Source organism: Mizuhopecten yessoensis, unplaced genomic scaffold (assembly GCF_002113885.1).
Source record: "Mizuhopecten yessoensis strain PY_sf001 unplaced genomic scaffold, ASM211388v2 scaffold7069, whole genome shotgun sequence".
NCBI classification, from domain to species: Eukaryota; Metazoa; Mollusca; class Bivalvia; order Pectinida; family Pectinidae; genus Mizuhopecten; species Mizuhopecten yessoensis.
In genome coordinates, this window is record NW_018406865.1 from 127,221 (window position 1) to 144,513 (window position 17,293).

Below are 17,293 nucleotides of genomic sequence, written 5' to 3' on the forward strand. Positions count from 1 at the left end.
AAGATATATCTCAGAAAGAAATATAATAACACCAGTGACCTCCATACAATTGATCATTAATCATGAAATGAATAAAACATTGATAAGCACTGACTCAAAAAGCATTAAAAATTTAGAAAGAAACCAACGGCACAATGCTCTTCCTAGACACTCTTCTGGTAAAGAAAGATGACCAGAACCGTGATTGCACTGGACTATAGAAAAAATACACATACGGACCATTACCTGACCTTCAAATCTCGCCATCCTTTGCACAAGAAGTTAGGCGCCGTACGCACATTGCTTAACAGATGCAATACATTAGTCACAGAACGACAGGACAAAATAAAAGAGCAGAATAACATCGCTAGGTACATATCCAGAATTGGCCCTAAAACGGGTACAGAAACAGTGTCAAAGTAAGGCGAAGAACATGAAAAGGACAATTAAGGATAATAACAAAACCAAAGGTCAAGTGGTCATCCCGTATACAAAAGGTTTATCCAAAACCATCCAGAAGCTATATCACGGACAAGACGCTTCGTAATATCCTAGTACACCCTAAGGATAAAACACATAAATAAAACGTCGCAGAATGCCTTTATAACATAGGATGCAAAAATGCAACGCATCGTATATTGGAGAGACCGGAAGGCGAATCTGGGTCCGCCTTAGTGAACACCAGAAAGGTACGGAAACCCAAGAAGGAGGGAAATTCACCAGATCAGAAAGGAAGAAATCTGAGTTCTAGATAAATAAATCGACAATCACAGACCATGCCACACAGAAACATCATGTGATTGACTGGAATAACTCCAAAGTATTTGACAAAGAGAGAGCAATATGTTCAAGTGGCTGATAAAGGAAGTCATCTGGATAGGCTACAGTGGGTCTATGACCAAGTATTACAGTATTTATCATTTTGCTCATTGGAGTGCATTGTGGACAGTTGTTGTTTCTACCCGAGTTCCCGATGTGAAGACGTGGTAGTAACTGGATTGGACTTAGATTGTAGAAGACACTTACCCTTTCGGAACATCTGGTTTTATTCTTTTTGTACTTTTTCAAGTATCTCTATGTAACTCTGTCATTTGATCATAATTTGTAGTTTCAACAATTTTGAGTTCGCATTATGGTTTTGTTAACACTTCGATATTCTCTCACTGTTGTTTCTTTACCGTCGTATATTTTTATGTTTATTTCTCTGGTATAATAAAATAATCAATACAGGCTTTAATTGTTCGGAGCGATCAAAGAAAAAGACCACAAATGTCATCTCTTCTTCAAGTCTGCATATAAGGCTCTTTGCTTAGACGTCATGTACATACCGACCTTTATTTATTCATTTATGTGCACATTGAGATGATTACCTTCTTGCTTAATGCATAAAGGGAGGTTACAAATTATATGGAGCGCTATATAAATGTTGTATATAAATATTATGTGGGACCCATAATAAATTTGCTCGCACCTCAGACAAAGATATCCTACACTTTGAAATACGTTGTCTTCTTTGTAAGGACGAACTACATTTTTACGCGAAAGCATTCAAATGTAGCTTTAGTAGTGAATACGCCATTTTTATGTGAGGCCCTAGACGGGGTACTTGTAGTCTTTAGCATAGTCTTTAGCACTGCATTAGCGATGTTAAATCGGACATCAATCCCAAATGTTGTACTAATATACAACATCATGTATTCTATTTTACCATAGCACCGCTGATGGGATCTGAATGGACGAAATAAACATATATATTGTACAGGAAATGTTTATTTGTTTGAAACAATTAACTAAATGTTTGAATAAGTGTTTCCTTACCTCGTATTCCTTGTTGATTATTTTATGTTACAATCGTTCAAGGTTATGTTCCAGGTCTGTGCTGGTAGACTATCTTTATCTGAGGTTGGTCGAAAATTTGTGCCTGGATTTGTTTCTTGCACGGTTTGCATGATGGTTTACGAAAATAACCATATTGTGTAGTAAGTTGCTTGCAAAAAAATCAAAAAACAAATCAAGCACTCCTTGGTATATTGAACATCAAATATGTTACTTAAGTTTATTGATTATAATGAAAACATATCCCATTAAAAAGATGTGATCATACAGTTGTGACTGTAAGGTATTATATCGACGTATCGTACTCGTGAACCGTGCCTCAAAAGCTTTACCTGAAATTGAGTATGCCCGCGCTTCAAATGTGGATATTGAAGTCCGGTGTTTTTGAAAATGTATTAATTACGGTAAACATGGTACGAAAGCAAATACCAGAAGCGCAAAAATGGCAAATAATCAGCATGTACTCAACAAGAATGTCCTTCAAAGCTACTGGATGTCATATGGGCTATCATTATACAATAATCAGCCAACTGGTCAAACCAACTCTGTAAAAGACTTTCCATTATACAAGAGACCACCTGTAATAACGCAGCGTGAAGACATGTCACTGCATCGCTTGCTTAGACGGATGTCTTTCGTGTCTCATATTTTGTTTAGAAGTCAGTAACATTTGTTTAATACCATATTGGTTTGAATGTGTATTCAAAGTTTCCTGAATGAGATAGATTTAATGTCATCTGTCTCAGTCTTATGTGAACTACTGCAAACGCACTCTGAACATCGCCTTGCGTCGTCCTTGATGCTCCCATAAACAAGTTCTATTCTTGACTTTTTCTCGAAAACAGTGTCAATTTCAACAGACTTTTGCAAGAAACTTTTAATGATTACACCCTATGAGTAAGTGTATAGTTTTCAGTCCTCTGAAAACTTGTGCATTTTAGCGAGAGAAATGAAGCGTTTTAAAAGAGCTGTTTAACGCATTTAAAGAAATGATTTTTACGTTTAAACGAGGTACCTATCATGTTAGATAATTGAAGCATTTTAATGAGATTTTGATCCAGATTTATACTGATAGGCCTCCGTACTATTGTAATATAAAATATATAATCTTTCAATATTATATAAATGTCCCTAGAATAACATACCATTGTACGGATTGATGAGAAAAACATTTACTTGTTGTTATATAATTGTATGATAGCTTTTTATTTCATTTATTTTCTATTAATTTTACAATACAAATATATTTGACACCAAAATGCTATCGTGTGTGTTTTTTTACCTCATGCTTCACATCATCTTTATTTCGTATTGAATTTACACACACTAGTTTTACTTTCGTGTCACACATGCTTTGACAATAGCGTTATCTAAAAATGATCAAATGTAGTGTGTGTGTTTCTTATATTACTTCCCTAATACATGTTTACCAAATCGTTCACTTATCTCCTTCTCTAAACTTCCTGGTGTCGATACGGGTGGAGCTGGACGAGAACAACGCATTTTTCATTCTTTACCTTCAGCATGACATCTGGCAGGAGTAAACATGAGATCCTACAACTTATTGTCATCGGGTGTTGTGTTGTTTTCCCTCATTTTGTTTATTCGTCATGTAAGTAATATCCTATCTATATTAACTATAATCACAATGAACAATGGAAGTAGTTTCTGAACTATACTACATCAGTATTTAAAACTATCATTATAATTATCTGGTTTTAATTTAGATGATAATACTTTGTGTTGCAATTTCACTCTGTCATGGCTTAACGACGACTACAGTGTAACAAAGTAAATGCCTAGCCAGATATAATATCGTACGTATAATTGATATACATTTCTAGTCAGGACGTTAGTCACAGCTTTCATACAGATGATGTGTAGACGGTAGTTCGTGTTTGACTACAGAGATAACCTTTTTGAGAGATCAACCCTTTAAATCTAGCTAAATGTTCTGCATATCAACAGAGGAATGAGACCCTCATACGTCTGTGCGATATATTGTAACGTTATACATGTATGAATAATTGAATATATCAAATGGTTTTTAGCAAAAATGCAACCTTCTTCGTTCAGGATGCTTCCTAGTAAGCACTTGGAGTTTTGTATGTGCCATCTTCTTAAAACTCTTCAAATAACATCTTCACGTTAAGTAGTAGAGTAGTTTTAACAATGATAGAAATGATTGTAAAGCAAATACAGGATAAAGTGCAGTAATCGGACTACTTTCAGGATAGGTTTCTCGGCGGAATTATCTTAGTCCATGATAATACTTTTAATACCGATATAGTTTTGAAATACATCGATAACTTCGTTTATTATGTCGACATCTTTTGAGTGACTGTCAACATGCATGGCTCGCGAATCATTGAAGGATCGCGGACGTGTGTTGCAGTACCATAGAATTCGATTGTAGAACCAATATTATCATATTGTACGACAATTTCATCAATGTACTCGTTACCGATAATTTTCACTGTTTAATATGCACAACTACTATTTGGACATTTGATATTATTTTCAATCTCATTGTGTTTCTTGGTTGCGTCGTATAATTTGTCAATTACGTGTTTACATTTTGTATTGGTTACTCTTATAATGTTTGATTCTATTCTTTCACAGCCTTCCTCTATGGTCTGTACCGTCATTACATAATGCATCTATATACTGAAAGCATAAAGAAACACAGTGTAAACATTTAAGGTTTTTAATGTTATGTATTCGGATAATATATACATTATTTTTCTATAAGTATGAAAAAACCAACATGAATAAACATATTACCAGAATATCATTCGATTTGGACCGATATTTTATGAGTAATTGAAGTCAACGATAAGTATTGAAACATTGTATAGATTGCCAAACTGATAATTGGATCATGTAATTATTTTAACATATAATACCAGTATTGAAGATATTCTCACGACGGGAGATTGAATGTTCTTCGCCCCGGTCCCCATCGAATATTGTTGATTAATAGTATTCAGCTAACTTTAGGTGTCACCCTATCTTAATATTGTGGTTGTGCTATGTATTTTGATGATGTCATCAACATGGCGGTGAATAAACTAAATATATTATGGAAAAACAGGTTTACCGTTGATTAGCCTGGCATGCTGTTTATCGAAACAGGAAAGGAACATTTATTGAAGAAAGGAGAAAATTTATACCAGTTTTTTAACTGTTTCACCGTCTCACACCTGATTTTTTTTCCAACCTTGTACCTCCTACTATTTCTGAAATGCATAGCTACAGCACTAGGCATTATACTCTTGCAGGCATCAGATGGGTTATATCATTTATCTTTCCCATCTTCAGTTATTCTCTTCGGAATAATATTCTGGAACAGATTTGTCATAATCAATTGTTGCCTAAATACAAAAAGCCTATCTCGACCAAAACTAGTGGAGATATCCCCAAACGGAGTATTATGTAGGATGGAGACAATGGCAAACATATTATATTATGCTTCGTCTATGATGCAGTTTCTGAAAAACTCATCAATTTCGAAATAAATGTTGTAAATAACCCTTTATTGTCATGTTTACATTTCGTAGAGTTTATCATCCCCTTGCAACGAAAGTTCGAGGGGATATAGGATTTAGCCCGTATGTTATACGTTTGTAATCGCTCTAGCGACTTCACTTGTCAACGGAATTCCATTTAACTTTATACAAGTGTTTGGTATGATAATACATTGAACAAGTTCTTGTTCCGGTTGCTGCGTTGAAAATAAATATATATTAGCCATCGAAGAATGCAGTTGCTAAAGCAGGTACTGATACATCATTTCATTTTCTATTCTTTTCCTCGTACATATGACAGACAATGTGTGAATGAGAGAGAATTTATATTACTTGAAATGCCTTGCTTGCACATTTCATTGATCATAAGAAGCAATTTGCTACTATTTGGTGATATGTATTTAAAGAATGATCAGAATGTGAAAAATATTATAATACTTGAAAATATATAGAACACAACTGGAAGATTGACAAACAGTAAGAATTGAATCACTTTAAGCGTATACCATCTCAACTTTATTATATGGTATCATCTAACCGGACGAATTTCATTAGAATCTGTAGTGCTATCATTATTTTATTTCTATTCTTTATTTATTATTTTAATTTTAATGTCTTATAAAATCTATGAGTCTTATCAGTTTTTTAAAATTCATGTGGACTATCACTGTTAAGGTACTTATAATACCAGCAAAGCTTTTTACACACGATGAGAAAGACTGTTTATAAAAAAGTAAGTGAATGTTTCAGCATCATCGCCAATTTTCTTTTTTAGTTGAAGATATTTCAGCGACTTCAATAAGATATTTTTCAATTATCCACAAACATATAAACATTACTATAGATAATAAAAACAGAACACATACGTAGATACATAAAGATACGTACGTTGTTTTGGTATATTGTACTTTGTTAACATGGTATATGCCGCAGTCGTATGTTTATAACGTAAAAGTTCTTAACCTACCATTACTTAAGACTGTTTCCGTCCTCAATAGAAAGAGTGTACAAGGTTTTTTCAATGATGCATGAAAAAAGTTATACCAGATATTCTTTCTTAGTAAATATTAGAAAAATAAAATGAGTTTCACACAAACAAAAAAAGCTGTCAAAAAATTTCTTTAATACTCTTTTTGAGTACTGATTTGCCAAGCAAGATAAATCGAAAAACAAAATTTACACAAAAGTATGAGATGCACGTTAAGGATGATATTCAGCTTTTGTTTTCATAGATAACATTGCGTTAGGAAAGCCAACGTCACAAAGTACTGAGTATGGCGGCTGGATTGCTGACAAAGCAGTAGATGGTATAATAGGGAAAGATGTGAGACCTCATGGAGGAGGAAGCTGTAGTGCTACCAACCCGACCGGATCACGGGATGCATGGTGGAGAGTTGACCTACAACAAATGTCAAGGATAAAAACTATCAATATCACGTACAGACAGTTGTGTATGTATCATTAACATAATATATTCGATAAGACATAAACTGTTCATAAAAATAAATAATAATAATGCAAAATCATTACAGCTTAAGATGGTCTATTTTCTTTTCTTTTCTTCTAACAGTATGGAAGGGAATTGTATATCACCATCATAGCAGGTGATTAGGGTCGGTTAATAACACTCTATAGGAGTATTAGTCATATGTTTGGATTGATGTCTTAATCTTGTAGCTATTTCTATTTTCTATATTGCCTCAGTTCACAATGTTTAATAATCTCAATATTATAAAAAATACCGTTATTATTTCAATCTTTTCGATCAGGTGGCATAGTATGGAAAAATATGTATCATAGAAACATGTGCGGATTTGATTTTTTTCTTTAAAATTATATTGATCAATGACACTCAGTTTTGCAACATCTTCACAGGTTAAGGACTAATATTTACATTTGCATGGCATTGTCACTATATAGCCTCTTTGAGAGCTGTGTCGTTGATGGGACTTTAATTACCATGCCGCACGAGCCATAATTACCATGCCGCACGAGACACAATTCTTAGCGTATTAATTACAACACTGACCGGAACTACAATATCCAATGTAAATAAACATGATTGACGGCTGCTGAAATATCGCTGGGCATTGTGAGATTTGATGTCATTGTAACTTGATGTGCAAAATTAAAATTAAAATAAAAAAACACTTTTATTACAACGAAAACAAAACCAAGGTCTGCAATATCGTACAAAATGCATATCGGTTGAAAACACCAATACCGGCAATGGAAACAATTTTAACGCTCATGCAATTTATCAGAAATATCGTCTGTTACACTGCACTGATCAACAGGGGTTCCCTATAAATGTCTGAAATACACATATTCTATAGTGCACATTTGTAACGAACCTGTGCTCCGTCGCTAGATCACTCACTTCAAACGCAACTGTATCAGTTTCACGCGTCTCGGATCCACGGTTCCTCAGTTTCAGACGACATGTCAAATAACGATGCTTTTATAGAATCTACCGATTGTTGTCGGGTTCCCATATAATCAACAAATACATTCACGCCTGGACTCTTCACAAAACGAGCAAAGAGAAAAGTTCGAATTAACTTCCAAAAATAACTCCCTCGTGGAGGTCAAGGTCCCATTCACGGTGTTCACTGTATTTATCCATGCGCGAAATTCGTTCCGGGGGAAAATCGAAACAATTTCANTAAAATGTCAAAGTACTACTTTGTTTGCCAATCAGCACGCGACAATACGCTGTTCAAACTATTGAACGAAATTGTGTGGACTGTCGATAAGGCGGGCATTTTTAATTTTAATTATGAATTGAGAGATAAAAAACAACATAAGAGGCAGAGAAAACGTAAATATAAGTATTGAACTGTTTTTGTATGATATATATGATCTATAGCGCGCATTATGTTGTTTGCTTGCAAAGCTGTGTCATTCAAATAGATCATAAATATCATACAAAAACAGTTCAATGCTTAAATAGATACAAAATATGACTTTTGAACAATTCGGGTTTTTTTGGCAATATGTTAAACATTAAACTGTGATTTTTCTTTTTTATCATATTTGTAATGTGAAACAAATTTCTGACACACATTTTGAATGTAAAGCATTAAACTTGTGTATTTATCTTTTCGTTAGCGTCGAACATATATTGTATGTGTTTCAACATAATACTCCAGATCCCTTTCGCCTCTCTGGATTCTATCTTTACGTTTCCAATACGACTGATGTGGACAATCTACAGTACACCGGACATCTGTGTTACCATGACGACACAAAGGATCCGGATCTTCCGTTATTTAACCAATCTCGTTCTTGTCCTGTTGACGGAAAATATGTCATATTCTACAACAGACGTCCCGCTGATAATGGACCTAAGTCTCATCTATACTACTCGACAACAGACGCTGTTGTTGAATTATGTGAGGTGCAGGTGTTTGGTAATTATACAAATTAATGTATATACACTATGATAACTATGGAGTGAAAATCTGATATGTTTATTAAAGCGTTCAGATGTGATTATTTTGCGTTGAATTCACAGCGAATTGAATAGTAAGCTAACTGTTTCTTTCTGCTAGGATGTCCGTTAAATCGTTTTGGAATCAACTGTGTGAGCACTTGTCACTGTGGCATTGGTGGTTGTAATCCTGATACCGGACTGTGTGACGTCACAGGATGTCATAGTGGATGGATTGGGCCAACCTGCTCAGAAGGTAGAATAAATTCGATATGAACTACCAAAATGTGTAGTATAATACGTAACAAATTGTCAAAACGTTTTATCATACATGTTATGCTTACAGCATTTAATTTTATGCATTAATGCATTTATATAAAATTTTATACTTTCTTCAAACACTTTATTTATTAAACGCGTTGCAACGATTCAAGACCGACCGGTCCCTTTGTCAATCGGTAACAATGCATCAGCCAGTATCTATTACTTATACTATTTGTGGCACTTTTAAGTAAAGAATTGTTACATTTTTGTCTTTAATTTTTTCCTTTTAGAATGTAGGAGTGACACGTTTGGCATGAACTGTAACCAGACACGTCATTGTTCCACAACCGGATGTGATAGCAGTAACGGAAGTTGTATAGTGCCAGGATGTGAGACCGGATGGCAAGGGAATGTCTGTAATGAGGGTAATATAAAGTTGGAATAACAAACTAATTCATTCTTTCGTATTATTCCGCTTGATACAAATAATTCTATAAATGTCATTTTATATTTCGATAAACATAATACATTTTCAAAACACATACATTGTATACACGTTAATAACTACTTCGTGTAATATACTGGTTTGTTAGTATACTGGCTTTGTTTGACTGCATAATTACTTTTAAATTGAATGTTATTTTACAAATTACTTCAATAAAAAAAATATGGGATTACTCTGAGAAAGAACTGGATGGATCAAAAACTTCATTTAGGTTCGCATAGTCCTAGGTTATGCATATTGAATTTTGGGGCTTGTCAGAGAACCAAGAAGACCGAAAGGTGGCAATCTTGATTTTTTTGTGTTATTGTTCGTAAACGCTATTTCCCCGAAAGTACTGAAATATTTCTCAAAATCCACATCGATGTTTCCCATTTTTCATAGTTACTCATATCTTACATTAGGACTGATCAGAAAACCAAGATGACCGACAGGTGACCGTCTTGATTTTCACATTGCCCATGAAGGTTCCCTATTTTCAGTCATTGTTTGTGCATGATTCATTTTAGGACTGATTGGAAAAACAGGATTGGCAACAGATCAAATATGTTATCACTGTTTTTAGTTCATTTTGAAGCTGATCAAAATAACAAAATGGTCGCAAAATAGCAATATTGAATTTTGACAGTTCCAGTTTGTTATCACCATTTCCCAATAAGTACTTGACGGATCTATCTCCAATTTCAAATTTAGGTTTCCCTTGTCACTGAAAGCTGCTTCCCAACTATTTGATACATTCCCAAAAATAAATGTTACACTCACGCCTACATTAACAATATCAACATAATTTCACTGGAAGGATATATCATTATGAAATGTTAGGGACATGTTCTGTATGGGATTCACCAAAACCTTATTCATTTATTTGTCACTAAAAACGGTCACCATTAACGACATAGTTCAATGGCATTCGCGCTGATGCTTGTTTTATCATTTATATATTAATATATTGTTTTATATATTTAAAACTTTATTTAAGGTTAAAGAGTTTATGTTTTCTTATAATTGGACATGTACTTTTTTAACACAACTGTAGGTATGGGACATACACATATAAAAATATATTTTATTGAGGCCACAGGACATGCAATGTTTTGTTTTAGTAACATAATCTAATAAATACGGTCACGTCCCCAATCTCTGGAATTTGTATGTCTATTCATATTGTCCGAAACAGAAGCCATAAACCTGGATCGCAAGCGTCTTTTTTACAAAGTAAACAAATGACCTTTCCCGGTTTTTTTATGTTTTCTGATGCTATTTATCATTTACAGACAAAGAATTTAAGGATCATACATTCTAAGTTAATATTATGTCAATAGATGAATTATTGACACAATTAAGATTTGAAAGTATTATTTTTATGTTTTTCCGATTTAGGTTCACCCTCTTCAGTTATTATCATCCTGGACCAACATTTTGATGTACTTACATTTTTTCTCTTTTATTCAAAAGTATAATAAAACCATATCATTTTACTGGACACGGAGATATCATGAAAATAGTGTTTGTTATACGCCCTGGCCGTACTGTATAACATCACAACAATTATCCCTTGGAGGGCCCAATCGCAAAATTAAAGTGACCAGTCACGCATCACTGCCTTTCGCATAAAGCTTCTGTTTACAGAAATGAAAAGTAAATTCTATCCGATACATAACAAAAAAAGTTCATCCGTGTTCCAACTGAGATAAACATTCTAGCGAGGTTAATGCTTTTAAATACTTATTCATAACAAGCATTTGTCCAGTTTCCACTTCAGCATTTTTCAACATCTTACCGGCTACCCGTTAAAATGCATATGCAGATGTGATGCAAACAAATACAGTATAAAACGTTATCAGACACCGAAATAATATCATTAGTTATAGTTTTTTAATGGACATATTTCAGCTAAACTCTTCAGCATTTTCCATTAGGAGATAAATGTACACTTGATACACATATATATAATTTGGAAAATAAGCCCTTTAGACAAATTACTTTCTCGCGGTGTCCCTTTAAGTATCACTAAAACGGGAGCATTATGATTATGGAGTGACACTGTAATGCAATATTATAATTTTTACGAATCTATTATTTAATAAACAAATAGTCCAAATACTGTACTAGATTCAATATGTTATATAGAGAATAATACGTGCCTTTTTCCATATCACACCCAGTATCAACCCGAGACTGCAATATCAGCCCAAGGGCCGATTATTACATACTTACTAATAAAAGCTACTATCTTATGATAAATTTTTCTTTTGAAATATTGAAAAACGAAAAAATAAATCAAAAAGGGGTGTGGAAAAAGTCATGATTTTTTCTGTTTATTACATACTTACTAATAAAAGCTACTATCTTACGATAATGTTTTTCTTTTGAAACATTGAAAAACGAAAAAAATCCAAAAGGGGTGTGATACGGGTTTTGCGGGCTGATACGGGTTTTGGGGTGTGATACGGCAGGGACTGATACGGCTTTTGGGGTGTGATACGGCGAGGGCTGTTATGGGTAAGAGCAATTGTGTCGTATCGCATATACAAAAAAAACGTATTTATTAGTAAGTATGTAATAAATGAATATAATATAGTCTGTTACAAATATATGTGATAAAAGTATTTTAAAAATTTGTTTTCCAAATCTATAAAACAAATAGTTAAATATCGAATAAATGTTGTTCACTGAAAGTGATAAATGTTTTGTTTCGTTAAAAGTGCATTACCTTAATTAATACAATGCATTTGTAATAGTATTTGACGTTGTTGACGGGTCATTTGCTAGGAGGCTATATCTACTAATCTTTTGATGACATATAACAATTTTAATCATGCTGTTTGCTTTTAGAGTGCGGGGCTTACAGATTTGGCGAGAACTGTTTGCAGACATGTCACTGTGCTTTACCGGGATGTGACCGATTCAGCGGGAGCTGTACACACCCAGGATGTGAATTTGGTTGGACAGGATTAGCTTGTAATAATGGTACTCATTTACATTATGTGTTTAAGATAAAGAATGGAACATATTTTTCCTAATTGTTATGTCTAGTATCAAAACTTGATAGCGCAATAAGCTATATTTTCAAAATGATATGTCTATATACAAGGTATTTAAAAAAAGAAAAAAAAAAGAAACAGTAAAGAATGTGTCGTAAGCGAGATTTGCAAGTTGGTTTTGGGTCGTGCGCGGACGTGAATTGACAAGATTGGGTCGGGGATGGTATCAGTGGAGGGGGTTCTAAGGAAATAACTTTTCTTTAAATCTGTCTATTTCTAACAATGCCTTTACCGCCTTCATTTTCAATCTGTTGAGGTTTTTATAAGGGTTTTCTGACCTCATAAAAAGTAAAAAAAATCGACTTGAATTTATTTACCAATTTCATATTGGTTATTTGGGGCTATATTTCTTGGTGCAATTTTTTTCCAATGCGCATGCGTAGATGCCCTTCCATAGCAAAAAGTTGCGTTGCAGAAATATCCAAAATATGGTGTTTTTGATAGTTAGCATGCAGAAATAAAAGCCTTCACATGTGACAAACAAACATTCCTTTCTACGTATGAAGATTTGTATCACAATGTTCAAGCATGTCAAATATTTATTTGTTTCTTGCATGCGGAGGCTTTCAAAAATTGAAAGTGTTTAGTCAATTTCGTTTGAAATGGCCAATGTTCAACAAAATAGCGCACAACAGACGATATTCACGCATTTTACTATGAAAATCCATGTGTATGACTCTCTTTGTAATGCCATAGCTCCTAAACCAGTTGTCAAATGAATTTGAAATTTCATATTTTCCTACATCACTTATTCCAGATTACGAATATAACAACTTATTCAAAAATCCCTGATGACACCGAAAAGGACCCTTAACAAACGCCCCTATTCTAAAGGATGCATCCAAGGCCACTGTTACTATAGATACAAGATATCTATTTTCAACAACGTCCTTATGTTCAGAGAAAACTACCCATTACATATTCTTCATAAAATGTACGTAAAATTGTCGTCGGTATATCTTAAAATAACAATTTAAAATATTGACATTAAAACATTAAGTCAGTTAAATAGTGCATTTGTAGATTTTCTTTATTTTTTATATAAAAAAACCACTTCATTTTATTCACAATAGATACCAGAACATATTAATGCAAGTTTTAATATCAAAACGTCAAAAACTCAGTAGTAGAAAATTTTATCGTGTTTTTCTTAAAACAAAGGTCAGAGTTAATCTTACTGACATATTTCTATAGATTTTCGAATATTTATCAAAGAGGTTTTTATGATTTTGCTTCAATTTTACATTGACTCACACCAAAATTGCTATATCTTTGTAAAAAATCTAAAAAGCAACATCTATTGACTTCTCATATCAGAATGAGTCGGTGAACAATGGTTTGCACAGTAATGTTTTCTAATTGTCAGACACATATTTAGTCTAATTTTTCGCTGACAATATAACCAAAAGGAAACAAATAGGATTATTTAACAGAACATTGTATTGTATTTGTATGAGATATGGTGTAAGAATACATAGAGTGTAGCATAAGAGTTGTCTAACGTAATGAAATTGATTTTGTTTCCAAATTATTTTAATAATGCGTGATGGCTAAATAAATTTGGCAAACTATCCTGTGTTTTATTCAATGAAATCATATATACATATTGGCATAAAATATAACTTTGGATGTACATATTTGCACTACCCAACGTATGGCATTTCTGGTAAATGTAATGCACAAATAACATGTATCCTTTTTTGTCACCGACTGTCTGACATCTTTTCAGCCTGTCCCACTGGACACTTTGGAAGGGATTGTAAGGAGACATGTCACTGTGCTATTCCTGGATGTAACAGATTCAGTGGAATATGTATCCTTGCCGGATGTGACGCAGGATGGGAAGGTCCGGCTTGTGACAAATGTAATATAGTCTTTTGTTTGTAATTAATTGTTGTCACCGGTCATTTCATATGATAACTGAATGTATTGTTTTGTAAAAACATGATATTAAGTGAAACCTTCTATTTCACTCCCGAAGGTATCAAAGACAGTTTTTCATGTTGTTTTTCTTGTGTGCATATTCCTGTGAAGATCAGCATTAAAAACATAATAACAACTATGCTTGAAATCATGATGATATTTCGCCTATATCGTCCTGAAAGGTTCACACATAACGGTAAGTCTGCTTAAGTCAATAATTCATGATATGATGACAACAGTATCACGGTAAATTCTCTTTTCATGATACATACAGCGGTATAATTGTCTCGCCTTAAATCAACTGCTGACCCGAAAGTTATACATCTGACACTGAGGAAAACAAGAAGAAAAAATTGATGTCCGAATGAAATTTGTTGTTCATGTTAAGTTGGTCGCAATATGTCACTGTGCTTATTTCAAGATGCACTTGTCTGAGTTCATCTTGGTCAATATATGCTACTGTGCTTACTTCACGATTTATTCAAACATTAAGTTTATTCTGACGTTTTAAGTTGACCGTGTATGTACTTAAAACAGATGTTTTTACCCAAAGCTCAGATAATATTAGGAAGATAAATACATTTGTATTCGTTTTGAATGATAGCATGCGGCATTGGTAAATATGGCATGGACTGTAAATACACGTGCAACTGCGCTTCTCCCGGATGTGACGTGATCACTGGTACTTGTACTGTGCCCGGATGTGAAGTTGCATGGGAAGGTTCGACTTGTGATATAGGTAAATGATTAAATAAAATAATATCAATATATATTTCAGGGAGAAGAATTTAAACACGTGTATCTCTTATATATCTTTTGTCAAAAGATTTAATCTGATTTTGAAATAAGATGTTTTTAAATCATATTTGTATTCTTGTTTGCTTATTAATTTGTCATCTGTTTAAATTACAAATTAGATTAATTGTTCAAATATTATATATTGTGATATTCTGGAACCGATTTACATTTCACTACAACGTAATCGCTCGTTTATAGTTCTAACCCTATTAGCTTGCAGCATCAGTTCATTTGGTAGTAATTGTACCGAACCAGGATGTGACAAATTCACCGGATCATGTAACGTATCTGGGTGTAATGTAAGATGGACAGGTTCGTCATGTGATCAAGGTATTCTTACATTTTGGTTGAAGTTTTCTTATCTGTATTCGTTCATTTAATATGAGCTTGATGAAATTTTATATGACTGTAAATATATGCAACTAATAATGTTAAGTATATATCGTATGTACAAGCACAAAAACGAAAAGGGGAAAGTCACAATCTGCACCGACTGACCCTGACACGCAAAGTAAGAGTAAGTTTCATTAAGGTTATCTAAAGCAAATATCCAATTGTAATTGATGTAAATGAGAATATTTATTTATCAATACCGACGGCAATAAATTTCAAAGATTATAACCCTTGTTATAAATTGTGAGAGTATTAATTTATTTTTAAATGCAGTTTTTTTAGATACAATGATAACTGACACTTTTGTTTCCTGTTATGAGAATATGAATTCAGATGTTTATAATCTTTACGCGATACAAAGATAATAAGCACTTCTGTTATACATTGTTAAGCATTACTTCATAGCTTGGACAGTGTTTTCTAATTTAGGTACGCGACTTTCTTTTTTTCTCCTTTGAGATTCAACAATTTAGATCACAGTCAGCAATACTTCGATTAGGACACTGGGAAACAAAATGAAATACCAAAGACGTTGTATAACACAAATACCAAATAATGTTGCGAAGATCGGCAATAATTCTCAAAGCGTTCTACAACAAATATTTTGTAGTAAAAGTCGTTAACTTTCAATTAAGTAATTGTCATTATATGTATGACTAAGGAGCAACATTGTCTCCTAAGACAAATGATGATTGATCGGTGGATTACTCGTCGTAACAAGCCCCCCTAAATTAGCAGCAAGACATACAAATGATCGTAAAAATGGGCTTGTTTGTGTATAAATATGCTGATGATTAAAGATTGAGGATGTACAGTTTTGATACGATGAATCAGTAAATATATTCAATGCTTATATAAAACAAATAACGAGTCCACAATGAACTGTTGTTTCTATTTATATAGTAGCGGTTAAAACAAACAGTAAAGATAACCTGATCAGTGGTGAGGTAAGTTCAGATGAATTAGACGTTTTACTTTTAATAAAATAATTCAGAATCATAAATATGAACCATTTTACGATCATTTTCAGTTCACGAGAATGTCCCGAATATCAAAAAGTATCTATCAAAATCAGAAACATGAATCTATTAGGATGTTTACGTTCATTTTCACTTCATAAAATATTAATCTAGATCTCTTGGCACAAAATCTGATTAAATATATCACGACAGTTAAAATAGTGTGTATACATTTATGTAACTTTTCAATACAATTCCTGTCTCACGGAATACTTATTTGTTCAATTATGTCTCAGAAATCAGGATCCACTGCTTTGGTAGGTTACGCACTGCTTGGATCATTGCTGTTTATTTCCATCGGGTTCAACATTGGATTTATAATTGATCGTCTAAGGTATGACAACTTTTTTTAAAATTATTCCATGTTCTTGCTATCTTTTTTTTATATATCATACACAAACTATGCCTGGTTCAGTGCTGTTTAGTGTTGTAAACATGTATAACTTTGATTGTACAAAATGAATATTTTCTACGTTAACCAGATTACGGACAATTTATGCGTTTTTCGTACTATATTAATTTTGTTTGAAATGATTTTTAGTAAATAAAGCTTTCGGTACACTTACAGAGCTTTT

At 33.3% G+C, this 17,293-nt stretch overlaps 1 protein-coding gene across 1 annotated transcript in view; it reads left to right on the forward strand.

Annotated features, from left to right (window-relative positions):
• The first annotated feature begins 592 nt into the window (after nucleotides 1-592).
• LOC110453048 (cell death abnormality protein 1-like) overlaps nucleotides 593-17,293 on the forward strand; it is a 19,318-nt gene continuing 2,617 nt past the window's right edge. The window contains exons 1-11 of the mRNA XM_021501868.1: nucleotides 593-668; nucleotides 6,575-6,793; nucleotides 8,495-8,755; nucleotides 8,897-9,031; nucleotides 9,330-9,464; nucleotides 12,377-12,511; nucleotides 14,315-14,449; nucleotides 15,113-15,247; nucleotides 15,520-15,636; nucleotides 16,603-16,646; nucleotides 16,955-17,052. Coding sequence (XP_021357543.1) covers nucleotides 593-668; nucleotides 6,575-6,793; nucleotides 8,495-8,755; nucleotides 8,897-9,031; nucleotides 9,330-9,464; nucleotides 12,377-12,511; nucleotides 14,315-14,449; nucleotides 15,113-15,247; nucleotides 15,520-15,636; nucleotides 16,603-16,646; nucleotides 16,955-17,052 — 1,490 coding nt within the window. The remainder of the gene's footprint in view (nucleotides 669-6,574; nucleotides 6,794-8,494; nucleotides 8,756-8,896; nucleotides 9,032-9,329; nucleotides 9,465-12,376; nucleotides 12,512-14,314; nucleotides 14,450-15,112; nucleotides 15,248-15,519; nucleotides 15,637-16,602; nucleotides 16,647-16,954; nucleotides 17,053-17,293) is intronic.